The sequence below is a fragment of the Trichoplax adhaerens genome, genomic scaffold, assembly GCF_000150275.1.
Source record: "Trichoplax adhaerens TRIADscaffold_5 genomic scaffold, whole genome shotgun sequence".
Classification (NCBI taxonomy): domain Eukaryota; kingdom Metazoa; phylum Placozoa; class Uniplacotomia; order Trichoplacea; family Trichoplacidae; genus Trichoplax; species Trichoplax adhaerens.
In genome coordinates this window covers 6416121-6437830 of record NW_002060947.1, presented here as the reverse complement: position 1 = coordinate 6437830, position 21710 = coordinate 6416121, and the positions used below count along the sequence as shown (strand labels likewise).

General features: G+C 34.8%; 3 protein-coding genes across 3 annotated transcripts; 1 reads left to right on the top strand and 2 right to left on the bottom strand.

Annotated features, from left to right (window-relative positions):
• Positions 1 to 5344: 5344 nt before the first annotated feature.
• On the top strand, positions 5345 to 7362 carry TRIADDRAFT_25769 (expressed hypothetical protein; the record flags this gene model as incomplete). The annotated part of the gene is made up of 9 exons (XM_002112996.1): positions 5345 to 5371; positions 5758 to 5835; positions 6043 to 6111; positions 6288 to 6365; positions 6462 to 6530; positions 6797 to 6904; positions 7020 to 7063; positions 7151 to 7226; positions 7321 to 7362. Coding segments are annotated over 9 exons (591 nt in total), but the record flags the coding sequence as incomplete, so codon positions are not given.
• Positions 7363 to 10780: 3418 nt separating this feature from the next.
• Positions 10781 to 12560, bottom strand: TRIADDRAFT_25066 (uncharacterized protein; the record flags this gene model as incomplete). Its single annotated transcript, XM_002112554.1, has 8 exons — positions 10781 to 10886; positions 10974 to 11031; positions 11150 to 11284; positions 11375 to 11499; positions 11680 to 11815; positions 11949 to 11994; positions 12183 to 12254; positions 12453 to 12560. Coding segments are annotated over 8 exons (786 nt in total), but the record flags the coding sequence as incomplete, so codon positions are not given.
• A 4711-nt stretch (positions 12561 to 17271) lies between these two features.
• TRIADDRAFT_56762 (uncharacterized protein) lies at positions 17272 to 19936 on the bottom strand (the record flags this gene model as incomplete). Its single annotated transcript, XM_002112553.1, has 9 exons — positions 17272 to 17378; positions 17507 to 17571; positions 17688 to 17808; positions 17944 to 18076; positions 18189 to 18287; positions 18363 to 18559; positions 19359 to 19512; positions 19634 to 19674; positions 19792 to 19936. 9 exons carry the CDS (start codon positions 19934 to 19936, stop codon positions 17272 to 17274), a joined length of 1062 nt encoding a protein of 353 aa, XP_002112589.1.
• Positions 19937 to 21710: the final 1774 nt, after the last annotated feature.

Genomic DNA, 21710 nt, shown 5'->3' with positions numbered 1-21710 from the left:
ATGATCTAATACAGAATTAAAAGGGTATATTCATATACTATGCGTTTACCTAGCTAAGGTGGAATTAAATTCCGAACTACTGGTAAATTCACAATAAATACCCAGGGAGAGTATTACCTAACGGTGCGTGTTTACTTTTCTTGCTCGGGATTGCGTTAAATGCAAAGCATCCCTATAATAAATAAGCAGATGATAACGATTATCCTGTTACTAGTTACAATTAGAGTTGCATTGACAGTATTTGATAGAAGTCAGAAGTCGTTGCAGTTCGAGATCATGAATGAATGGTATCGGTATGAGCAGCACATATTACAGCAAAATTAAGTTCAATAATCCTACTCATTCATACTGTATTTGCAAAAATATTTAAAGTTAGTGATTGACAATTTTATAATTGTTAGACATTATAAGAGTGATATGACAAATCCATGTACTATTGCGCTGATAAAGCTATCATTGAAGCTTGCAAGTAGTTGCATTGATTTGTAACCTGTATTCCATTCTACTACTACATTATATTGATATGATAAAATTAGTAATCACTGATATTTATTTGCAGTATTTATCCCACTTTACTATTCACTTAATCTATGGAGCAAAAATACGAATCTATCGCAGGCATGATACAAAATAAACCTTCCCTAAAGCTGATTACAGCAGGTATTTATTGGCAGATTCACTCTACTTTGTTACAAGTATACGAGTACAGTAATATATACTAGTGATGCGATGGACAAGCTATTACTAAAGCTAAAGCTAGCTGACACAAGTATTCATCTGTAACCTCTATTCTCCTACTTCTAGATGTATATATGCATATATACTACAAATATGTGAGAGGACAATATAATATTCAACAGGGCTCGAATACGAGTAGGATGAAATTAACCGTCACTGCAGTTCTCCTACACACCACCCTGACTTGATCTGCAGCTGCATCTCCATCAACTTAGAAAGGCTTCATCTACGTCGATACAGTTGCACGATAAAAATGGATTGTGACTTGCAAACGAGACTGAGGAGTAACTGCAGTATACTGACCAACGATAGCTTTCAAATTGAAGAGATTACATGGATATATGTAGCCTTTTCAGCTTATACATCATCGGCTAAAATATTGGTTATGCAGTAAGGAAACTCTTGCAGCGTAGAACAACTGAGGCACGACCATTGCTCTCGGTTGACTCTACTCAAATCGTTATTGATGATACGTTATTTGATATGCTTTCCTTCGATTTTCTGTTGACATCGAGTATCGTTAGGTCGTAGAGCTACTAGTAATATTCGGCGTGAAAGCATCGGAAATGGCTCAAGTCTACAACATGAGGACTTGGCAAGAGATATCACGTGAATTGTCCGAGGCAAGGTACAAGTACGATACTCTACTCATGAAGTTTAGCGGAGTAAATGCTATAGCAAGTTGTAATTTTAATCAATGATACCTTTGAAACGGAGGTAGTCTCGTCCATTTTGCAGTATTTTTAAATGACCGATTAGAGGATGAGATGGTGCAGCAAGGATACTTCTCTTCTTGTACAATGCTAGCTGTAATTAACAACCAGAGAGTAGAGTTGCTATCTGAGGAAAAGAATCTTGATTGCGAGCTAGCATGCTATTTTCTACCAAGATAACTGCGGATTTTGGGATAACTCTAGGTCTATTTTACCTTCCTTTCCTAGCCAGGAGCAGTTGATTCCTTGGCTCAGCCACCATTGGATCTGCAATGTGCATGCTCTGTTGAATGCTGATGTATGAGTACGCTGTACAGTAGACATGCTCTGCCGGTGACATCTATTCTGCTAGCGATTTACCTTCATGGCCATACTGTACAATACAGTTGGCATGGTATTGCTGTGACCGGTGGAGTTACGCCTATGGTTACAAATGAATTAGGATACACTGTCGACGGCGGTGTAGGAAAAAAATCGACAGCGGATAGCTAGCAAAAAAGATGTCACACTTTCCCTGCTGGTGACATCTTTTCTGCTAGCCACTTGTGCTCACTATAGACTGTGTGCATATTAAAGTAGACGTATGTTGACGTATTTTTTTCCAGAAGTAGAACTTGGTTTTTGCACTCTTCCTTATTGGAAGATACACCACAGTCAGAATCAGGATAAAGAATCAATTTTGCATGTACATTGTATATACACTGAAAAAATAAAAAATAAACATTTGCCCCAAAATTCTCCCTCAGAAGTTCATACAAAAAAGATGTCACACTTTCCTTGCTGGTGACATCTTTTCTGCTAGCCATCTCTACTCACTATAGACTGTGTGCATATTAAAGTACATGTGTTTAGACTTATTTTTTTTCTGATTTTTTCCGATGGATAGTATTTTCGACAGAAGTAGAACCTGGTTGGTACTCTTCCTTATTGGAAGATACACCACAGTCAGAATTAGAATTAAGAATAAGTTTTGTATGTGCAGTGTAAACTGAAAAAAAAGTTAAACGTTTGTCCTAAAATTCCCCCTCAGAAGTTAATGGAACTGCTAGAAGAGAATGGTGTATGATTTATCGATCATCTAGTATTCATTGGCTAAGAATGCCGCTTGCAAATAAATTGAAAATACTAAAACGTGAAAAAGATTTTTTCTATAATATCCTATTAAAATGAATGACCAATGACGTACGTATCTACAGCATTTCGAGTGCAACGATAATCATTCATATAATGTGGAAATAGTAGATTGTTACCGAAATACTAAGGAGAAAAATGATGAATAAAAATCGATTGGTAAATAGACATCGGAGAGAAATGTTAGTGGAAGAATTTATAAGATAAAATCTATAACGTTTAGTGAAAATAAATTGATTTATACTTAATGAATGAAACAGCCTTAGGAAAGAGAGATAAAACAGCAGGTACTGCTGTAAGGTTAGGTAAATGGTTCAATATTGAAGCATCATGGTGGTTTATTTTACAACATTGACATGATGTTGAAGAAGTTCCTATTTTACAATCGTTGATTGCCTTATCCTCTTCATTTTTTGAATCAATTTTAGAATACAGTACTGTTCTGAAAGGGACGCATGTAACGTGTTCCCGCCACTAGAATGCAAATACTTTGCAATACCTGTGTCTTTGGTTATTATAAACTTAAGAATTTCTGGGCTTGCTTTGTGTACTTTATTGCGCACTTAATAACTCTGTGCTTTATGAATTATTCTGACCAAGTGAGCAATGTTTATGGACTGGCGATCGAAGAAAAATCTAACCATCGTTTTCTCGTTATTTTTCTTTTAGGGGAATTTACTGATTGACCATTATACAGTATAATATTATTTCTTACCTAGTACGTTATTATACTTTACTCTGCTGATATGATTCCACTATATACTGTACAGTAATCAACTCTTTAAACTTAATTCTCTTCATTATTATTATCCGATTCTAGTCACTTTTGGAAGCAGAATCTCTACAAAATTTTGGTCAATATCAAGTACAGATGTAATTCTCTTCATTATTATTATCCGATTCTAGTCACTTTTGGAAGCAGAATGTCTATAAAATTTTGTCAATATCAAGTGCAGACGTCCAGACTAGTTCCGTACCGGGGACTTTTCCATTCATTATTACCCCACCGAACTACGGCAAATTGCTCATTCCCAGTTTCAATTTACTTCTGCTCGCTGCTCCTAGAAAACTACCGGATAAGAACCGTATCTTTGACTTTGAATTACTAAAGAAGACTCGGTTTTGTTTTACTGGTCTTCCTTTACCGGGCCATTTTGAGCTACTAAAGAAGACTCGGTTTTGTTTTACGGGTCTTCTTTTACCGGGCCATTTTGAGTTCTCCAACTTGGTTGGCAGACCCGAATGCCAAGGTTTGTCTACAGTACTACAGTACATGCCTACACTGTAGAACGGTTAAGGTTTGATAGGGATACAGTACTGTTGTAGTGTTGGGTACAGTGTATAGTGCACAGTGTACTGTACAGTACTGTTGTAGTGTGGGCCTGCTTTCTTCTTCTGGCGCAGGAAAGAAATCCCTTTTCAAAGTACGGACAGTACAGTTACTACCTATTAAAGAGCAGTTTCACCAATAGGTAGTAAAATAAAATTACAAAATGCCGGAGACTACAGTGTACAGTGCAGCCAGGGACGACCATAGCCGTATCTACAAAATTTTCCACGACACTATAGTGTACTGTACACTGTACGGTATACCAATACAGCCTTTCTATAGCAAACGTGTCGGAGACTTGGGTGTGGTTGGCAAATCGGCCAGCGATAGACTTTTGACGACGTAGTGGACACCTATTTTCCACACTGCCTATCCAGTACAGTACCGCGGACGACTAGAAATTACTTGTAGCATAGAATAAGTACTGTACAATCGATACAAAGCGTTGTCATCCTTCTCTTGCAGTTTGTACTGTAATCACAGACTACTATACCTAGTAGTGAGGCAATGTGAAAAATAGGTGTCCTGCACGGTACGCTGCAATGAAAAGTCTTTTGCTCACAATATTGCCAAGCAAAACAACAGTGGACACATTTTTGACATAAAACTTGTCAGTATTTTTAGCCTACAATAGGGGAAAATTGGTTCATTACCACTTTGACGGGAGAAGTTTTACTGTCGTGGATTAGTCGTTGCTCTACAGTGTACAGTATTTTTGTACAGGATGAGTACTGTAGCAGGTCGGGTGGGGATCTTCCATCCATCTAAAAATAACTTGTTGACGTCATAGCGCTAGGAACCAACCGTAACTGGTCATTACCGTCCGTGTTTAGCTTGAGAGGGATAGTGCGCTATCATGTCTACTGAAGCCATACAAAGCTATAGGATCACAATGAAAATATCCCAGTTGCTAGACGATCATCCATTTCAGTACTGTACCGTAGTCCCTGGCGTCCATCTTGGCTTGTAGAACCAGACCGCTGATACTAGTCACCGTAGTCATAGTGTACGCTAGTATGATAACATCGAGACGAGTGTAGAGGAAAGCCAAGGCCATTCTCCAAGCTAATTTGTGATCCATTTCCTAGCTTCCAAAGGGATTCCATTGAATATTGAGGCAATTATCAAGTTAACGAAATCACCAAACGCTTATCCAGTTTTCCTGCCTTTTAGTCGATATTATTGAGCTGTAGAATCGTTGGAAAAAAAGATGGAAAGTATCCTTTAGCTTTATGTCTTGATTGAAACTAATTCAAAATAGAAATCGAGTTTTTGTTATGGAGACGATGAAATCATGCCAGTGCTATAGTAGTTGGATCAATAAAGTCAAGATCAAATGTTCTATTAGTGCTCGTTTAGGCATAAATTCACTTCAATTGAATAGGATAATGTCAATGATGTCTATCTTTCCTTAATTCCAAATTCCTGATTGCTCGCAGAACATTTATTTAACTTGAAGGTAAGTCTGAGGATAGGATCAAAACAGATTAGACGAGGATGACATCATCATTCCCATAACGAGGGCCAAAACACCAATTCCTGTCCCCAATGGACGTGATGTTTTCGACCATCTTTGCCATCCATGTTGTCTTTTAACTTACAATAGAAACATCACGATAGACAGAATATCGATAACTTCAACAGAAGCCCTTTTCGCCTGCCCTAACAATAATAATAGTGTCTATGTTGGGACCATTTGTATTTGTAGTGAATAGTAAACCTCAATCGATAGCAAGAACATTCTACCTGGGATAAAATAGTTTGAATCAGGCTACAGTAGTGATGGCTACATTTCGACATCGATAGCGATACTCAATAATATTCTATCTTTCTATTGATAAATAGTTTGCTGCTAAGGATCTCAACAGACATTCTCAAAAATGTGTCAAAGATGAAAAGGCCGAAAAATTGAAATTAAAAAAGGTCAAAAATTTAACTTTAAAATGATGTATTAGAGTAAAGCAAGTTTTCGTCTTAATAAGGAATGGCAAACGATGACAACCTGTATAGTCACTTGAACTTGGACTAACACTCCTCATATTTATACAATTGTACAACGAATTTACCGACACTTGCTCGTAGCGGATTGACATCAACTAATGCTCATGTATTTTTACTATCTGCGTACAGGCTATACAGAAAGGTAATGTAGAAGGCGCTAGAATTCATGCCGAAAATGCTATCAGACAAAAAAATCAGGTTAGTCACTCGACAGAACTGCACCTCATGATTCAATCACTAGTATACAGGAATCCTTCAGTGATAGAGGAGTGTACTACGATAGCTAGCGTTGAACTTACACTTTGTCTAATATTACTATGGACTCAACCGATGCGTTGTACCTACTTTTTGCCTAATATTACGATGGATTGCAGGCGTTAAATTTCTTACGCTTAAGCTCGAGAGTAGACGCTGTTGCGCAAAGAGTGCAAACTGCTGTAACTATGAAACAGGTTTGTCATAAAGCTGATTGATTTTGTGTGTTACTGAAAAATTTGATTATGTTAAGATAAATCATATTCATTTTTTGTATGACTGAAAAAATATAGGTGACTGGATCTATGGCAGGGGTAGTAAAGTCTATGGATAGTGCTATGAGATCGATGAATTTAGAAAAGGTAACGTCAGTACTACAATATGAAATAACACATTCTACTTTATATCAATGATCTCTTGATATTAAGCACAAAATTATTCTATTGTCATATCTACATACGATATCGATGTTAAAATCCTTCAACTATCACAGACATTAGTAACCACGATAGATCAACTTTATACATATTACGCCTACTCCGTCACCATGTGCAATTATCGATAGCACCAAAATCTGTGATTCATTCTTTAACTTCAATAGCATTAAAATTCTCTATTCTGTTTACAGGTTACAAATTTACTTGACAGATTCGAAAGACAATTTGAAGACTTAGATGTTCAAACGAATTGCATGGATAATGCCATGTCCAATTCCACAACATTAACTGTACCGCAGGTACGTAAAGACTGTATCGATATTACGATCCACTGGCGTTACAATGTCATATTTTATTGTCAAGGCTAATTATTCATTGATTAAAGTAATGGACTATATTCAATAATAATCACAGGGCCAAGTGGATTCTTTAATGAACCAAGTTGCTGATGAACACGGGTGCGTATACCACAACAACAACAAACTATTCATCATTTAGTTACTATAACTGTGAAACGTATGATTAATACCAATACATGATATCAGGTTGGAACTTAATATGGAATTGCCCAATGGCCAAACAGCATCCCTTGGAACCGCTTCTGTTGCTAATGCTGAGCAGGTGATGTTTGTTATACACTTCGCATGAATCATTTGGTAAAGATTCAAAAAAAATACCAGCACTTTTGGTATCTAATCAGCCTTCATTTATATAGGATGAATTAAGTCAGAGGCTAGCCAAGCTGCGTCAAGGATAGATAAACATTATGCCAAAGAAAATTATTCAGTGTTGGACTTTCAATGATATAAATTGAAAAAGTCTAGTACACCTAGTTAATCTTTAAAATACGCCAATAATTTTATTCTTTTTTTGTTACAGTAAAGAATAATTTGCACTGTAGTAGAGCATGTAAATTGACCTGTTTTATAGAAAGCTTCATATTCGCTTCATCTCTATACTATGGTAACTTTAGTAAACAAATAATACTGGTGTATAAAAAGTATTAGCTCATGCTTATCTATGGTATGATAATTGTTATCTAGGGATCAGTTACTTTTTATTATCCGCGTAGAAACAATCACTTTCGTATCGGCTCTTTGATATGAAATTACTATTTCATTTCTGCACCTATAGTATTTCATACCTACGATACGCATTTGCTTTGTAGTTAAAGTTGCTGACCGAAATGATTTCTGACTACTATGTAATTATAATCCTATTCGTATTGACAATATCGCATCATATGTATACCCCAGTAAGGCATGATTGATGTCTACTCTTCTAGTATATGAAATTATTACAGTGGATTTACGGTAATTTCATTAAAATCAATATTTTCCAGACTTGGTAGTTTACAATAGCTAGATGCATTCGTATCTAATTGGCTTAGTACTTGATAACTCTGTTACCAAGAATTCAGCTTTGTATTAAAGTAAAAACGTACGTACTACGGATGGTAATTATGCATTTGTAGATTATATCATCTACTTGTTGAGATTTTTCCGTTACTCTCTAATGAAAAAATGCAATGCGTCGAAATACGCAAATTACTTTAGTCAGAACCTAAACTGTTTATTTCATGATTCATGTAATAAATGTAAAGAAACTTAAATGGTGGATTGAAATATAAACTACACCTACAGTATATATATGAATTTACTACTTGATATTGGCTATTGCAGATAATTCGTAAGACTTAACCCAGGTTGAAAGATGTAACACGAATCTGGTCCTTTGCATGTAACACTACAGCGATAGGAATATAATCAAGACTTTGTATATCGTTGCGTGCCATTAATGATCACTATAGGACTGTATTACAGCTAATGCCGTGGTATCAAAGTAGACCTGCACTCTTAACTCTTACAGAAAAGTAACTAAGTAAGAGTTACTACATAATTTACAATAGTAGACAAAAATGATCTCCTCAATTCCCGTACCGATTACACTTTTTTATCGAGCTACGAATAGTCCACTTCTACATTCAACATCGAGCCGATGGCAAACATAATTTCAAGGTTTATATCAAGCCTTGAAAATTTATTGAACATACAAGATCAGACAATGCATCTGCGTGATAATAGCCATAAACTGAGTTTATATCTTTGGTAGAAATATTTACAATTGAAATTGAATTAGTTACTTATTGCAAGACAACAAATATATTGTAATTTTTAACCGAAATTATGCAGGTAATATTATTACCATTTTGTAGTATAATAAAACGGACTTACTTACCCAATTATTTAAGCACATCATGTAGCATTTTACCGTACAAATCATTATTGTACTGTCGATAAATCTGCTATATTTACAAAATAAGGTAGTAATACAGTACTTAAAAGGTAATAAAAGCGACTATATCACACAGAAACAACTGAGCAAAATTATTAATTTAGCAACAGAGCAACAATATAGCATGGACTTTCACATAACTTTCAATACCAAGGCGTATAAAGTTTAATTTGATCTTTACGTTGGTTTCTTAGAAACCAACAACGAACTGTAACAGTAATATAATCGATTGGTACAATATTAGATTATGTCCTTTACAAAATATGGCTTTCTTAAAGTACATTGCTGCCAGTAAACTATTCACAGATATAGCATGAAATTTAACCTTTAGATAGTCAATAAAGTTGCTTATTGTAGAATTTAGAATTTACATAGTGATAAATTATGTTATTACTGAATAGATCTATAAAATTGTCGATATCGTGTTTGACTCATTCATTTAAAGGCATTGAGCAGTTGTAGCAATCACAATATTAATTGCTCTGATTTGCAATCATGTTCAGCTGATATTCGAGGTCCTTTTGCAATTCTACCATTTTACCCTAAAGAGATAAAGCATACGATATCAGTCATCATTTCCAAGACGAAATAAATGGCAAACAGTAAGCTAATATCAAAGTAATAATTATTAATAATTCCAGAAACATTAGTGATATTTTTTTCTCCTTTTAAATCGACAAACTATACAATTCGTGGCTGTTATGCAAAAGCGGGTATGTAACGAATATTCAGTACAAAGTTATAACAACTACAATATCTAATTTTATTATCTCAATTATTTAAGTATTAGCATACGAATATTAAAGAATAACGTATCTAATTAACCCATAGTCTATATGATCTTAAACACAACTCGATACGATCTACAAAATATTAATACATGTTGTTCACGTAGCTAAAATTGGTGAATCTCATCGGCAGTGCCCTTAGGAAATCTAGTATCAGAAGACAATTTTCTATTTATCTCCCTGTTACTGCATACTGATACCTTTTCTGAAGTCAATTTATCCACTTCTAATAACATTTTTTTCTCCTCGCTTTCTGCTACATTGACCTGTTCATCTAATTCATCCCTAGGTTATTAGGTTTATTACATACATAAACAAATGTTAACATCTTCTAGTAGCTGTATGTACAAAACAAATCTCGACACTAAGGGGTAAATTTGCCTACATTCTCCTACTTACAAAAATCCCTTTAATGCATCAATTTCTTTTATAATATCCAAATATCTTTGTAATTTCTGCAATAGAAGTTAGTTAATTTTTAAGGATCGAAAGATCGTATTACGTTTTATAAAAGAAGAATTGCAGTTGTACCCGTGTGTGCTCTTCATAAATTCTGATCGATTTCGTACTTGATTCGATAGGTGGCATCGGCTGTAAAAAATCGCTGGTCTTAAGTAATTGCAATAACAAACGCTCCTAATCTATATAGACAGAATTATTGCTTCTATTTTAAACTTTAGCAACCACCAACTCTATATATATACCGTTAATTCGTCTTGCTGGACGCCAGTATGATTTGAAATATCAATCACGGTAGCTAATGCTGATGCTATAGAGTGTGACAAGAAGAACTGAAAATGAGCCGTTTTCTCATAGTAAGTTAATCAAAACACCTACTATGTACAACACTATTACAGAATAATGGGAAAATATCCTTGATGGACTAGGAATGTTTATCTATCTTGATTGATCACGCGTATATCCATTTCTATTTTGTTCTTACCATTCGAGAAATATTGTGGATGATCAATTTCGGTTTGGCTAGTTGGTTCGGCAAAACCTTGTAAAGGTTTGTTGGAGCCTACACAAAACTGAGTATACGTGTAGCGATGATAACGTTATAAAATAATTTTTGCATAGCAACAAGGAAAATTACAGCACCATCATATTGACAAAATGATTTACCTGATATAAATATTCAAGTTTCTGGACAATTTCTTTAAAAGAAGGCCGTTCATCCGGATCTTGAGCCCAACTCCTATGAATGATAAAATTCGAATGATGATGGTTTTATAACAGTAAAATAAATGATAGTTCTATATAAAAGGTAATGCTAAGCGTTTACCTTGTCATTAGATTCTCTAATACTTTTGGAATTCCTTTAATGAGTGGAGGTCTTTTACCTGATTGTGATCGTTATAAAATGTGCGTGATTAGGCTATTTAATTGTCTTAAACATAGGACAATGGATAGCGTAAGGAATTGGTTGATTGTCATAGTCAATCTGTAGAAATAAGATACCTTCGCTGACTTGCCATAGTATGGTAAAGGATCTTCTCTCCGTACCCATATGATCATATGGTTCTCGTCGGGTCATAATCTCCCACATGATTATAGCAAAACTGAAAACATCACACTTCTCGCTGTACTTTCTCCCTACAATGATTCATTTATCATCAGTATGAACATGGTATCAAGATCTTCTAATTCAATGATGATTATTTAAAAAGGTATTAATAACTTTACCCTGAAATACTTCCGGAGCCATCCATGGAGCACTGCCCTTGTTAACGGTCATTTGCGTATGAGCGGTACAAACAGTACCAAAATCGCAAACTTTCAAGACGGTCGCACAATTAAACATCAACATGCTGGAAAACAAATCAACGATTATAACTTTAGGACTTGATTGAATTCAAGGTTAAAAATATATATGAAATTGGGTGGCACGCAATGCAGTTAGTATCTGTTGGTGTGTCCTGCATGCTCTTCATGATCAACGAGTTGTAAATTGATTTAATTTAATTTTACCATTCATAAATAAAACTTACTTGAGAGGTTTCAAATCACGATGCATCAATGGTTTTGGTGTCATACTATGTAAGTAATCGACCGCTTTAGCTGATTGAAGCATCCAACCAATCGCGTGGGCATAAGTATACTGTAAATCTTTTTGATTGTGCAATACTACAAACATTGAGAAGGAAAAACAGATGGATTAGAAGGATTTGTGGTGGCAAACCTGCTTTTATACGTCTACTGCTACTTGCATGATATAGGCAAGGTACAGTTTTTCAGTAGTATTACTCTGTACTTATACCTTTTTGCAAACTGCCACAATCAGAGAATTCCATCAACAACGAAGGCTATAAAATAAAGTTGAAGAATTAGCAAAAGTTAGCAATTAACTTCATAATCGGGTGTATTCGCCTATCAACCAACAACCATTACAACATCATGTTACGTCAAGAAAATAGTGTAAAATTAGCGTGATGACTTGATAAAATAAGATAAAGGTTAGTAAACGCCCACGAAGCGATATACTCGTACTTACAGCAGATTGCAATATCGAAATGCCAAATAATTGTATGATATTAGGATGGTCTAATTGGGATAACTGGTCAACCTAGAGATTCAAGAAGAAAAACGTCTCTTTATCAAATTATTTGCGACTGGAATGGAATTGAATTTTGCTATCTTATCAGTTATTTCTGGCCTATCAATAATGACAGGCCAGAAATAGTGGCAAAATGATAACATGTACAGTGTGTAATATAAACAGGAATTTGCTGCCGTGACTAGATCATTTCAGTGTCTAACTTACCTCCTTTTGAATTTCTTCTTGATTTTGATCGATTTCAATAATTTTCACAGCGATAATTTGGCTTCGCCATCGTGCTTTATGGACAACACCAAAGGAGCCTCGACCGACGGTCTAATAGTAAAAAAAGGCATAGGTGGCGAGTTATAGCTAATTGTCAACACTAGTATTTCAAATTATCAGGTATTTGTATGGTTTACGAGTAGAGTATAGTTATTTCTTAAACACTATAGAAAACACAAACACTCTTTTAAATGGAATTGGAAAAATTAAATTTCCCATCAGTAGTAGATACTATATCTTGCAAGATTACGTCTGCGGCAGAAGCAAATTTCATATCAACTTAATTTTTGCGTTAGCTGCAGTCGTACATTTTGTTGCCACAACTAAATGGGTCTATCGTTGTCTGTATGAAGACGAATGTTGCGGTTAGGAAAGTTTTAGTTGAGACAAGTACACTACAGAAGGAGAGCGACAATGTCGATCACGATCGCCTGCGCTTAAAGTCTACGATGTAGGCATACTTTGTTATTAAAGTCGCTCAACTATGTACTGGGCGTAAAATAGGCTTGAACAGAATGAAAAAACGGTGAAGGGTTGATGATTTGCGTGAGTGTACTACCTATCCGGTAGAAATAGAGCGAAAAAAGAAAAAATGGAGGAGATAGAGAAACATAGGAATCGATTTATCGCCTATATTGAAGGCATCAGTAGGTTCCTACTTTTAGTCTACTTTGTGCAATTAATTATTTCAGAATAAAAAATCAGAGAAAATAGGATGAGGGCTGTGGTGTATCATGGTCAATAATACTGACTATCCATTTGTACCCATAAATTGGTGCAAGATCAATGGGCAAGTAGAATCGTTCAACAATTTAAGCAATGATGGCTAATTATGGTAAGATAAGCCTAACGATCGGCAGCTTTGTTCAGGAGTATTTTGGTATCGAAGGCATCTAGCCAACTTACTAACCAATCATCATATCGTCGATGTACTGTATCTTTCATCCATTGCACAGAAAACTGATCATTGTAATCAATCAGTCCGTGCATGAAGAGTGGTCTACTATATTTGCTCCTGTAAAAAGGTTTCCATTTGTCCCTGAATATCAACCCGATAGATTATTTCAATCATGGATGCCCCATCTGCTCAGAAGGCTATCAGATTGACATTTATTTCAATATTGTTATTCAACATGTAGACCATTGATACACTCGTCTTGACTGAATAACCATCGACTATTTACATTTTTTTTCAATCTTTGGCGCTGATATTTAGGATTGGAAATGGATGACAGAGACAAAAAAGAAATGGCGAAAGAGGATAAAGGAGTGATAAAGAGAAATTCTTACTTCTAATAAGGTAATTTCACTGGGCTCAATGAACGCTCGACCACCCGGATCTTTCATCATTTTATAGCGATTTGTACGATCCAAAGACGGCTACGATGCTGCTGTCTGCAATCGTTGCAGACGCTAATCTGCTGTAGGTAGGACCACAAAGTAATGGATTGAATCCCTTCCAATTTGCCCTTGGAATTAATTAAGTGATGTCAATTGCTTAGAACAACTTGATCACCCAAGGGGGCTTGAATTCCCCACTATAAGTAGTATTTTTAGCTCAAGTCAACGAATATTCAAGGATGGATGGGCTTGACTAGCTTGAACGATTTTCCATCAATCCAATGATCAATCCATTGACCAATTAAGGATACAAAACACTGGTTGTTGGGCCAATTTTTCGACGTATCCAAGGCAATCGACGACAGTAAGAAAGATCCTTGATAGAAAATAGAGATTCTAGGCTAGTTTTCAACGGACATTTTGATATGGAATGATTGAATTGGCTGTCGATGGGGAAATATGGGCTTGGATAATTGGATAACAAGCCAACAAAATAGCAACATGGATTCCTTTCCAGTCACGAGAAACCTTCTTCAAATACCGTACAATACGGTAGAGTGCGAAGTTCACAGTACGTACGTGCATACTGTAGACTGTAGTGGACGCTCGACGGGTCTGTAGTGTCACCTGTCGAGCCGTGGATGGTCTAGACGATCGCTGTCTTATTAGGGTAGTGCTTCAGGGGAGAGAGAATGTCTTACGGCTTAGACCATGACTCAGACACCGATGGTTAGTGAACACAGCTTGATACCGGAATCGCAACACAACCATGGTGGAGAGTGTGACGTCATCCACCCATTGAGCTGCGACAGAGAACAGTGTCGAATTGATATTGATACCGAATACTACATTGATTTTACTGTATATACAAATACAACAGACGAACAGTACTGTTTCAGTAGCTTTTGACATCATTACACTCCTGACTGAGACGCCAAAAAAAGCTTGTTTCAGCCATACTGCTTGCAGTACTGATTCCACACCAATGGACAAGATTCTCATTTTATGCTAATGGAGAGGCTTTTAACCTATACTGCTTGCAGTTCTGATTCGATCTTTCTACATGCAAATGGACAAGACTCTCTCTCTCTTGTTCTAATAGCTTTCGCCTGGCTGCTTGCAGTAGTGATTTTACTTTCTATGCAAATGGAGAGGTTTAAAGTTAGTCTATACAGCTTGCAGTACTGATTTTACTTTCTATGCAAATGGAGAGGTTTAAGTTAGTCTATACAGTACAGCTTGCAGTCATGATTTTACTTTCTATGCAAATGGCGAGGCTTAATAAAATTTTACTCTCTATGCAAATGGAGAGGCTTAAGTTAGTCTATACTGCTTGCAGTACTGATTTTACTTTCTATGCAAATGGAGAGGTTTAAATTAGTCTATACTGCTTGCAGTTATGATTTTACTTTCTATGCAAATGACGAGGCTTAATAAAATTTTACTCTCTATGCAAATGGAGAGGCTTAAGTTAGTCTATACTACTTGCAGTACTGATTTTACTTTCTATGCAAATGGAGAGGTTTAAATTAGTCTATACTGCTTGCAGTCATGATTTTACTTTCTATGCAAATGACGAGGCTTAATAAAATTTTACTCTCTATGCAAATGGAGAGGCTTAAGTTAGTCTATACTACTTGCAGTACTGATTTTAATTTCTATGCAAATGGAGAGGTTTAAATTAGTCTATACTGCTTGCAGTCATGATTTTACTTTCTATGCAAATGGCGAGGCTTAATAAAATTTTACTCTCTATGCAAATGGAGAGGCTTAAGTTAGTCTATACTGCTTGCAGTACTGATTTTACTTTCTATGCAAATGGAGAGGTTTAAATTAGTCTATACTGCTTGCAGTCATGATTTTACTTTCTATGCAAATGACGAGGCTTAATAAAATTTTACTCTCTATGCAAATGGAGAGGCTTAAGTTAGTCTATACTACTTGCAGTACTGATTTTACTTTCTATGCAAATGGAGAGGTTTAAATTAGTCTATACTGCTTGCAGTCATGATTTTACTTTCTATGCAAATGACGAGGCTTAATAAAATTTTGCTCTCTATGCAAATGGAGAGGCTTAAGTTAGTCTATACTACTTGCAGTACTGATTTTAATTTCTATGCAAATGGAGAGGTTTAAATTAGTCTATACTGCTTGCAGTCATGATTTTACTTTCTATGCAAATGACGAGGCTTAATAAAATTTTACTCTCTATGCAAATGAAGAGGCTTAAGTTAGTCTATACTACTTGCAGTACTGATTTTAATTTCTATACAAATGGAGAGGCTCAAGTTAATCTATACTGCTTGCAGTCATGATTTTACAAATGGCTTAATAGAATTTTACTCTATGCAAATGGAGAGGCTTAAGTTAATCTATACTGCTTGCAGTACTGATTCTACTACTGATGCAAATGGTGGGGATGAACCATGCTGCTGGAGTGGCTTTCATCATGATAGCACTTCTGACTTCAACATGCAGACGGCCAAGCTCTGTCTTATCCATACTAGCTGTATTGCTCACTCCAATCTCGATATCAATCGACGAGACTCATTGAGCTATTCTACTAGCTTTCCTTTAGATAGCACTCCTGACTCGATATGCCGTGAAGAACACCATGGAATCCATGCAAGACTTTTACTCAAGATGGCTTTCAGCCACCATTTAACCTCGATCATAATTAATGATTGCACTACGATCCAAGAAATAAATTGATAGAAGCAAAGGACTAGTAAATCCATTTTAAAAGCCGTAATAAAAGTCAATCATGACTATGTAATATTAAAATATTCCACTATTAAACGCAACGCTAGCTGTAAAGCATATTGATAAACTGAACTAGTAAATCCATTTTAAAAGCCCTAAGTAAAAGTCAATCATGACGATGGAATATTAAAAAATTTCCACCATTAAACGAAACATTAGCTGTAATGAGCACATTGATATACCGAAAAATGGACAAATTCAAGATCAAATACTGTATAATCAAATCAAAGACGGACAGAGTGACAGAATATATAGTGGAAAATATGCTGTAAATGCAACAGTATGTCCAAAAGTCTCCTTTATCAACCAATTAGGATATTTCCAATGTTAAAATACTCCGTAATTTAATTAAAGAATAAATTTCTTAGAGTTGAACTTTTACAGGAGATTGAGGCTAGGTACAACATGAGGTTAAGGCACTTGGATATAGCCAAAGTAGATAATTTTCTTTTCAAAATAATCCATTACTAGAGAGGAGACTAATGGTGGTGCAGTACATTCAATAATTTTTTATCAAAAAATCCTTTCAATTCTCTTCCTTGGATAGTACGCATATGTTAGCTTTAATCAAGTAAATTATTGAAATTCCCTTAGTCATACGTCGGAGGAAATAGTATGAAATGAATAACACAATAGCAGGGCCTCGTTAACTAGTCTATCCGCCTTGAATTCCACTTTCTAATATTTCTCTAAGATACCGGTAATTCGGTGCTTCATGATAGGCCATACTGACTGCATAAGTCAAATAGGTCTTTAAGACATCTAGAAATGCCCAAAAATTGATCATTATCTACGTATCAGGTATACTAGAGAAATGACGCAAGTCTGCCGTTAACTCTCTTCGCTAAATTATGACCGCTATAGCACTATACTTGAAAAATTTCTCTTACCAAGACTACCATGATTAGATAGGGCGAAGCAATCCTTCATAAGTTGATCAATGTCACTACAATAGCTAGGCATATAGGAAAACCATATTTTAGACATTCAAGCATAATCTCATTTTGTAGTCGAAAATTAAATACAACAGATTATTTTTACTGTAAACACCAGTAATAAAAATCAATTTACCTCATCTTTGCTTGGGCGATAAAGTCTTTATTAACATTCGCCAATTCCCACGGCAATTTTCCGCAAATTAATCGCAACATGACATAACCAAGGATTTCAATATCACCTCGGCGCGATGGAGCTGTCAACAAATTGAATTTCTAGCATAAGCCTGTAGATCATTAATTCACTCTTACATTGAAAACTTACGTGTAACTTCTGCCATAATAATTTAGACCATTCTATTAGTTACATAATTTTAAATTACTGCGCTTACCCACCCCCTTATGACCATCGCGGCTAGTATATAATGCAGTACCTTGATGGCTTAGCCATTTACGCGGAAGATATTCCTTATGAGTGCCATTTATAAGGAAATTACGGCAATTGCCATAGTCGATTAGATATACCTTAAATCAGTCCGAAACATATTAATATATTACATTACGCTAATATATCGATCTTGCCTTTTATATTATTCATTTTTACGGGCAAATATATCACTATTTGCCGTTCAAATACCAATCTCAAATCTTGCTGATGAGGAGCCACCAGAATATTTGATCCCTTGATATCAGCATGAGCAAATCCGAGAGAATGAATGTACTCTAATGTATGTAACTAAAAAGATGCAACAATTTAATCATCTAAAAATCATCATTATGTAGAAGAATCGTTGTATAAATATCTGCATACCAAATTTATTCCAATACCGAAAACAATCTCGGAATTCAATTGTTTACCGTTCGATTTCCAGAGCGTATCGATGGTTTGACCCAGCTTTTCAAGAATTAAATACTGGTACTTTTCTTTCTTATATTCAATGATAGCACAGGTTATACATTTTGGCACCCCAATAAAGTGAATTCCATTCTTTTTCTTCCACAAGGCAACTGTTAAATCATAAATATGGATATTGTAATATGAATTAAATTGTGTATACTGATGAAAATCAAATTATCAGCGAAAAAGTGTTTTCATTCTATTTCTAGCTGTATTTATCTAGTTAAAGTCAATTCCGATTGTTTCTATAGCAAGAATGATTTTAATTATGCTAAAAAATGCTAGCCAAGTGAATAAAGTAAATTATAAGTTGACAGAAATAGAGTTACAATGCAATAAAGTTCTCCAATTATATTTGTAGCTAAATATATAACTTGTAAAATTAAGGGTTTATTAAATGTCCATAAACTACTCTTTCCATTAAAGTGTATCATCATCTCTTGCCTATTATATTTCATTAATTTATTATAATTTTACATCGTAAAGCAATACTGACTTGAGCGTACCGTTAATATAAGTTTACTCAACATTACGTACAATTAGTTTGATTTCTATCAAAGATAGTATAAAAGAAGGTCTCCATAAAAATTGTACAATTAGTTGCTGGTTCCTAGTAACACAGTTATATATCGTTAGGCTGCCAATATCAATCAATAATCATCCTTATCTCTGATCAATTTTGATAATTTTACAACATCCATACAATTTTAATAATATATTCCTGGACATCATTCTCGTGATCCGATCGATAAACTCCATCCACATTAACCGAAGATAGATCAACTATGATAATAACAACATAAAATCACTTTAGGTTACAATACTTCAGTAAATTAATTACTGGCTCTGTTCTATAGTGATGCTACAGGGTGACACAGGAAAGATTTCTACTGATTATGCCGGTTATACCGTGATAAATTCGCCCATGACCACCAGTTCCTAACAGTTTACCAAGATGCCAAGAACGATTCAGTGTATCAGTCCAAGTAGCTCCTTTAGGCATAACTGGAGCTAATAAAGATTTACTAGTTCTCTTTTGCTGTGGTATTTCTCCTTTCTCGTCCTTGATATGAATTAAATTTTTATTTCGTTAATGGACAACAAGCATGGATGAGCTTTAATAATAGCGCAAATTTATGTTTACGAATTGTAGACGTAATCTTCATCGTCTAAGATATGACCACCTCGTCTAACTTCCAGGATTGAATTTTTTCCTCATCAATCTCTGCAAGTAATCAAAGTCAAGACTAGAAATTATGATCTACTATAGGCATATTACATGTTAGCTTCTGGCTCGATTTCATCAAGGAGGATGTTAGAAATACAAATAACGATAGATTACCTAAATTTCGAAGCTTATCAGAAGATAAACTAGGTAAAACATCGGTAACTCCAATATAAAAGTCCTTTTTTCTTGTAATGGCAACTTTTAAATCTTCTGTATTCCTATTCAATTGTAATGTATCAAATAATCTCTGTTCGGCCATGATTCTTCTTACAATACTATATCAAGAAATGATCAGATATTTCATCGAGCTGATGAATTTATATTTCGATGAAACTCGACTCTCAAGACAAGTCAATACACAGATTTTCATACATAATATAATTTATAGCTTGTATACTGCTCAATAATGCTGTTGCACACCATCGTTAACTTAATTTAGCATGTAATAATTACGATAGAGGATCTCTGAGTGCTATTATAGGATATTACACGAAGCTAAATATGGATTTTACTCAAGTTTAAATTCTCGCACGTTACTAAAAAAGTTGATTGCACACAGTATGTCGATAAATGATTGACCATAATTTGCGTCACATATACATAAATTTTATATTTTAAAGGAAGTTGCATATAAATGTTACTCCTTCAACAATTGTCTAGAATCAGATCGTGAGATTTGATAATAATGTTCATGAATCTTTTCTCTAAAAATGATTATTCTGTTGATTAACAATACCAACTTTCTTGGATTTGGTAAAACATTATGGACAGAGCTACTGACCGAATAAGAAATGTGTCTTTAAAGCTAAATAATTTGTAGTTCTATATTCAATTCGATAAGTTAGGTAGGATCCCTGTATATCTCGCATTAAAAGTATTGAGAACCTATACACCTAAGTATTTACACCTGAGGCCTTGAGAGTACATACTGATATTTATTGATGGTGATAGATCTAAATATGCTAGGTTAAGTCACAGCAAAAGATTGCTAATGCTATTAATTCGATGTTCTCTTTATATGGTTTAAGTTAGTAGAATATTTAATCCATTTACACTCTGTGATCAATTTTTTATTGCTATGTCTAATAACTTTTTTGATTAGTAGTTTACATCCTCTCGTGTGAAAATTTCTTCGTGCAATTTTAATTACCAGCTTCTCCACCACCTTCTCTTTTAAGTTTCTACCTATACAGAATCCTAGCAATGCTTCTTTAGCTGTATGCATAGTGCAATGAATACTCCATTAAATAATTGAACTATATTAAGTTCTGTTCGCATTGTAATACAAAACTACTATAATGAGCGGAGTGCAATCTATTGGCATGTCTATACCATCGCAGGCAAGTTGTAGAAATCTTATTCGATATTGATTGATTTAAGTAATCGTATTAGTAAAATGAATCTACTCAATCAATCAAATGCAGTAAATGCTCTGTTACAATGAAAATCTATTAAATTACGAATGTATCTCCATGCTAACTAATAATTTGTATATCAAGATGAATTCTTCCTTATTCTCAGTATCAAAAGTTACGCTGTTGGTACTTAAAGGTACAGAACGAATAATAACTACCTTAGTCAGTCTGTCATGTCTACTTCTATTTCATCAATAATGAGTAGGATTTAAATATATATTTAATCGGAGGAAAATTTCATTACATTAGCTCGTCATATTAGCCACTGTTGAGCATTTTTAAATAGTATTGTTATTCAATGACTAGAATACACCAGTTAATCGGTCTAATGTTGCTGTTTACCTGGTAAAACAGTTGTTCTATGAAAGAATGGCGGCGCTAAATTAAAGGAAATAATTGCACAGCATCATCTTTTGTCTATTTACTCTTACAATTAACTTATTATAATTACTCTACCTTCTTTATTCAATCAGATTTATGAATACACTAGCACTAAGACTTTTATAACTAGTGCATTATTCTGATAGCTCTACTGATAAATGAATGTTATTCTCCAGAAAGTAATTAAAATAGTTGCCACAGCATTGGCTTGTTAGATAATTACTGTATAAAAATCAA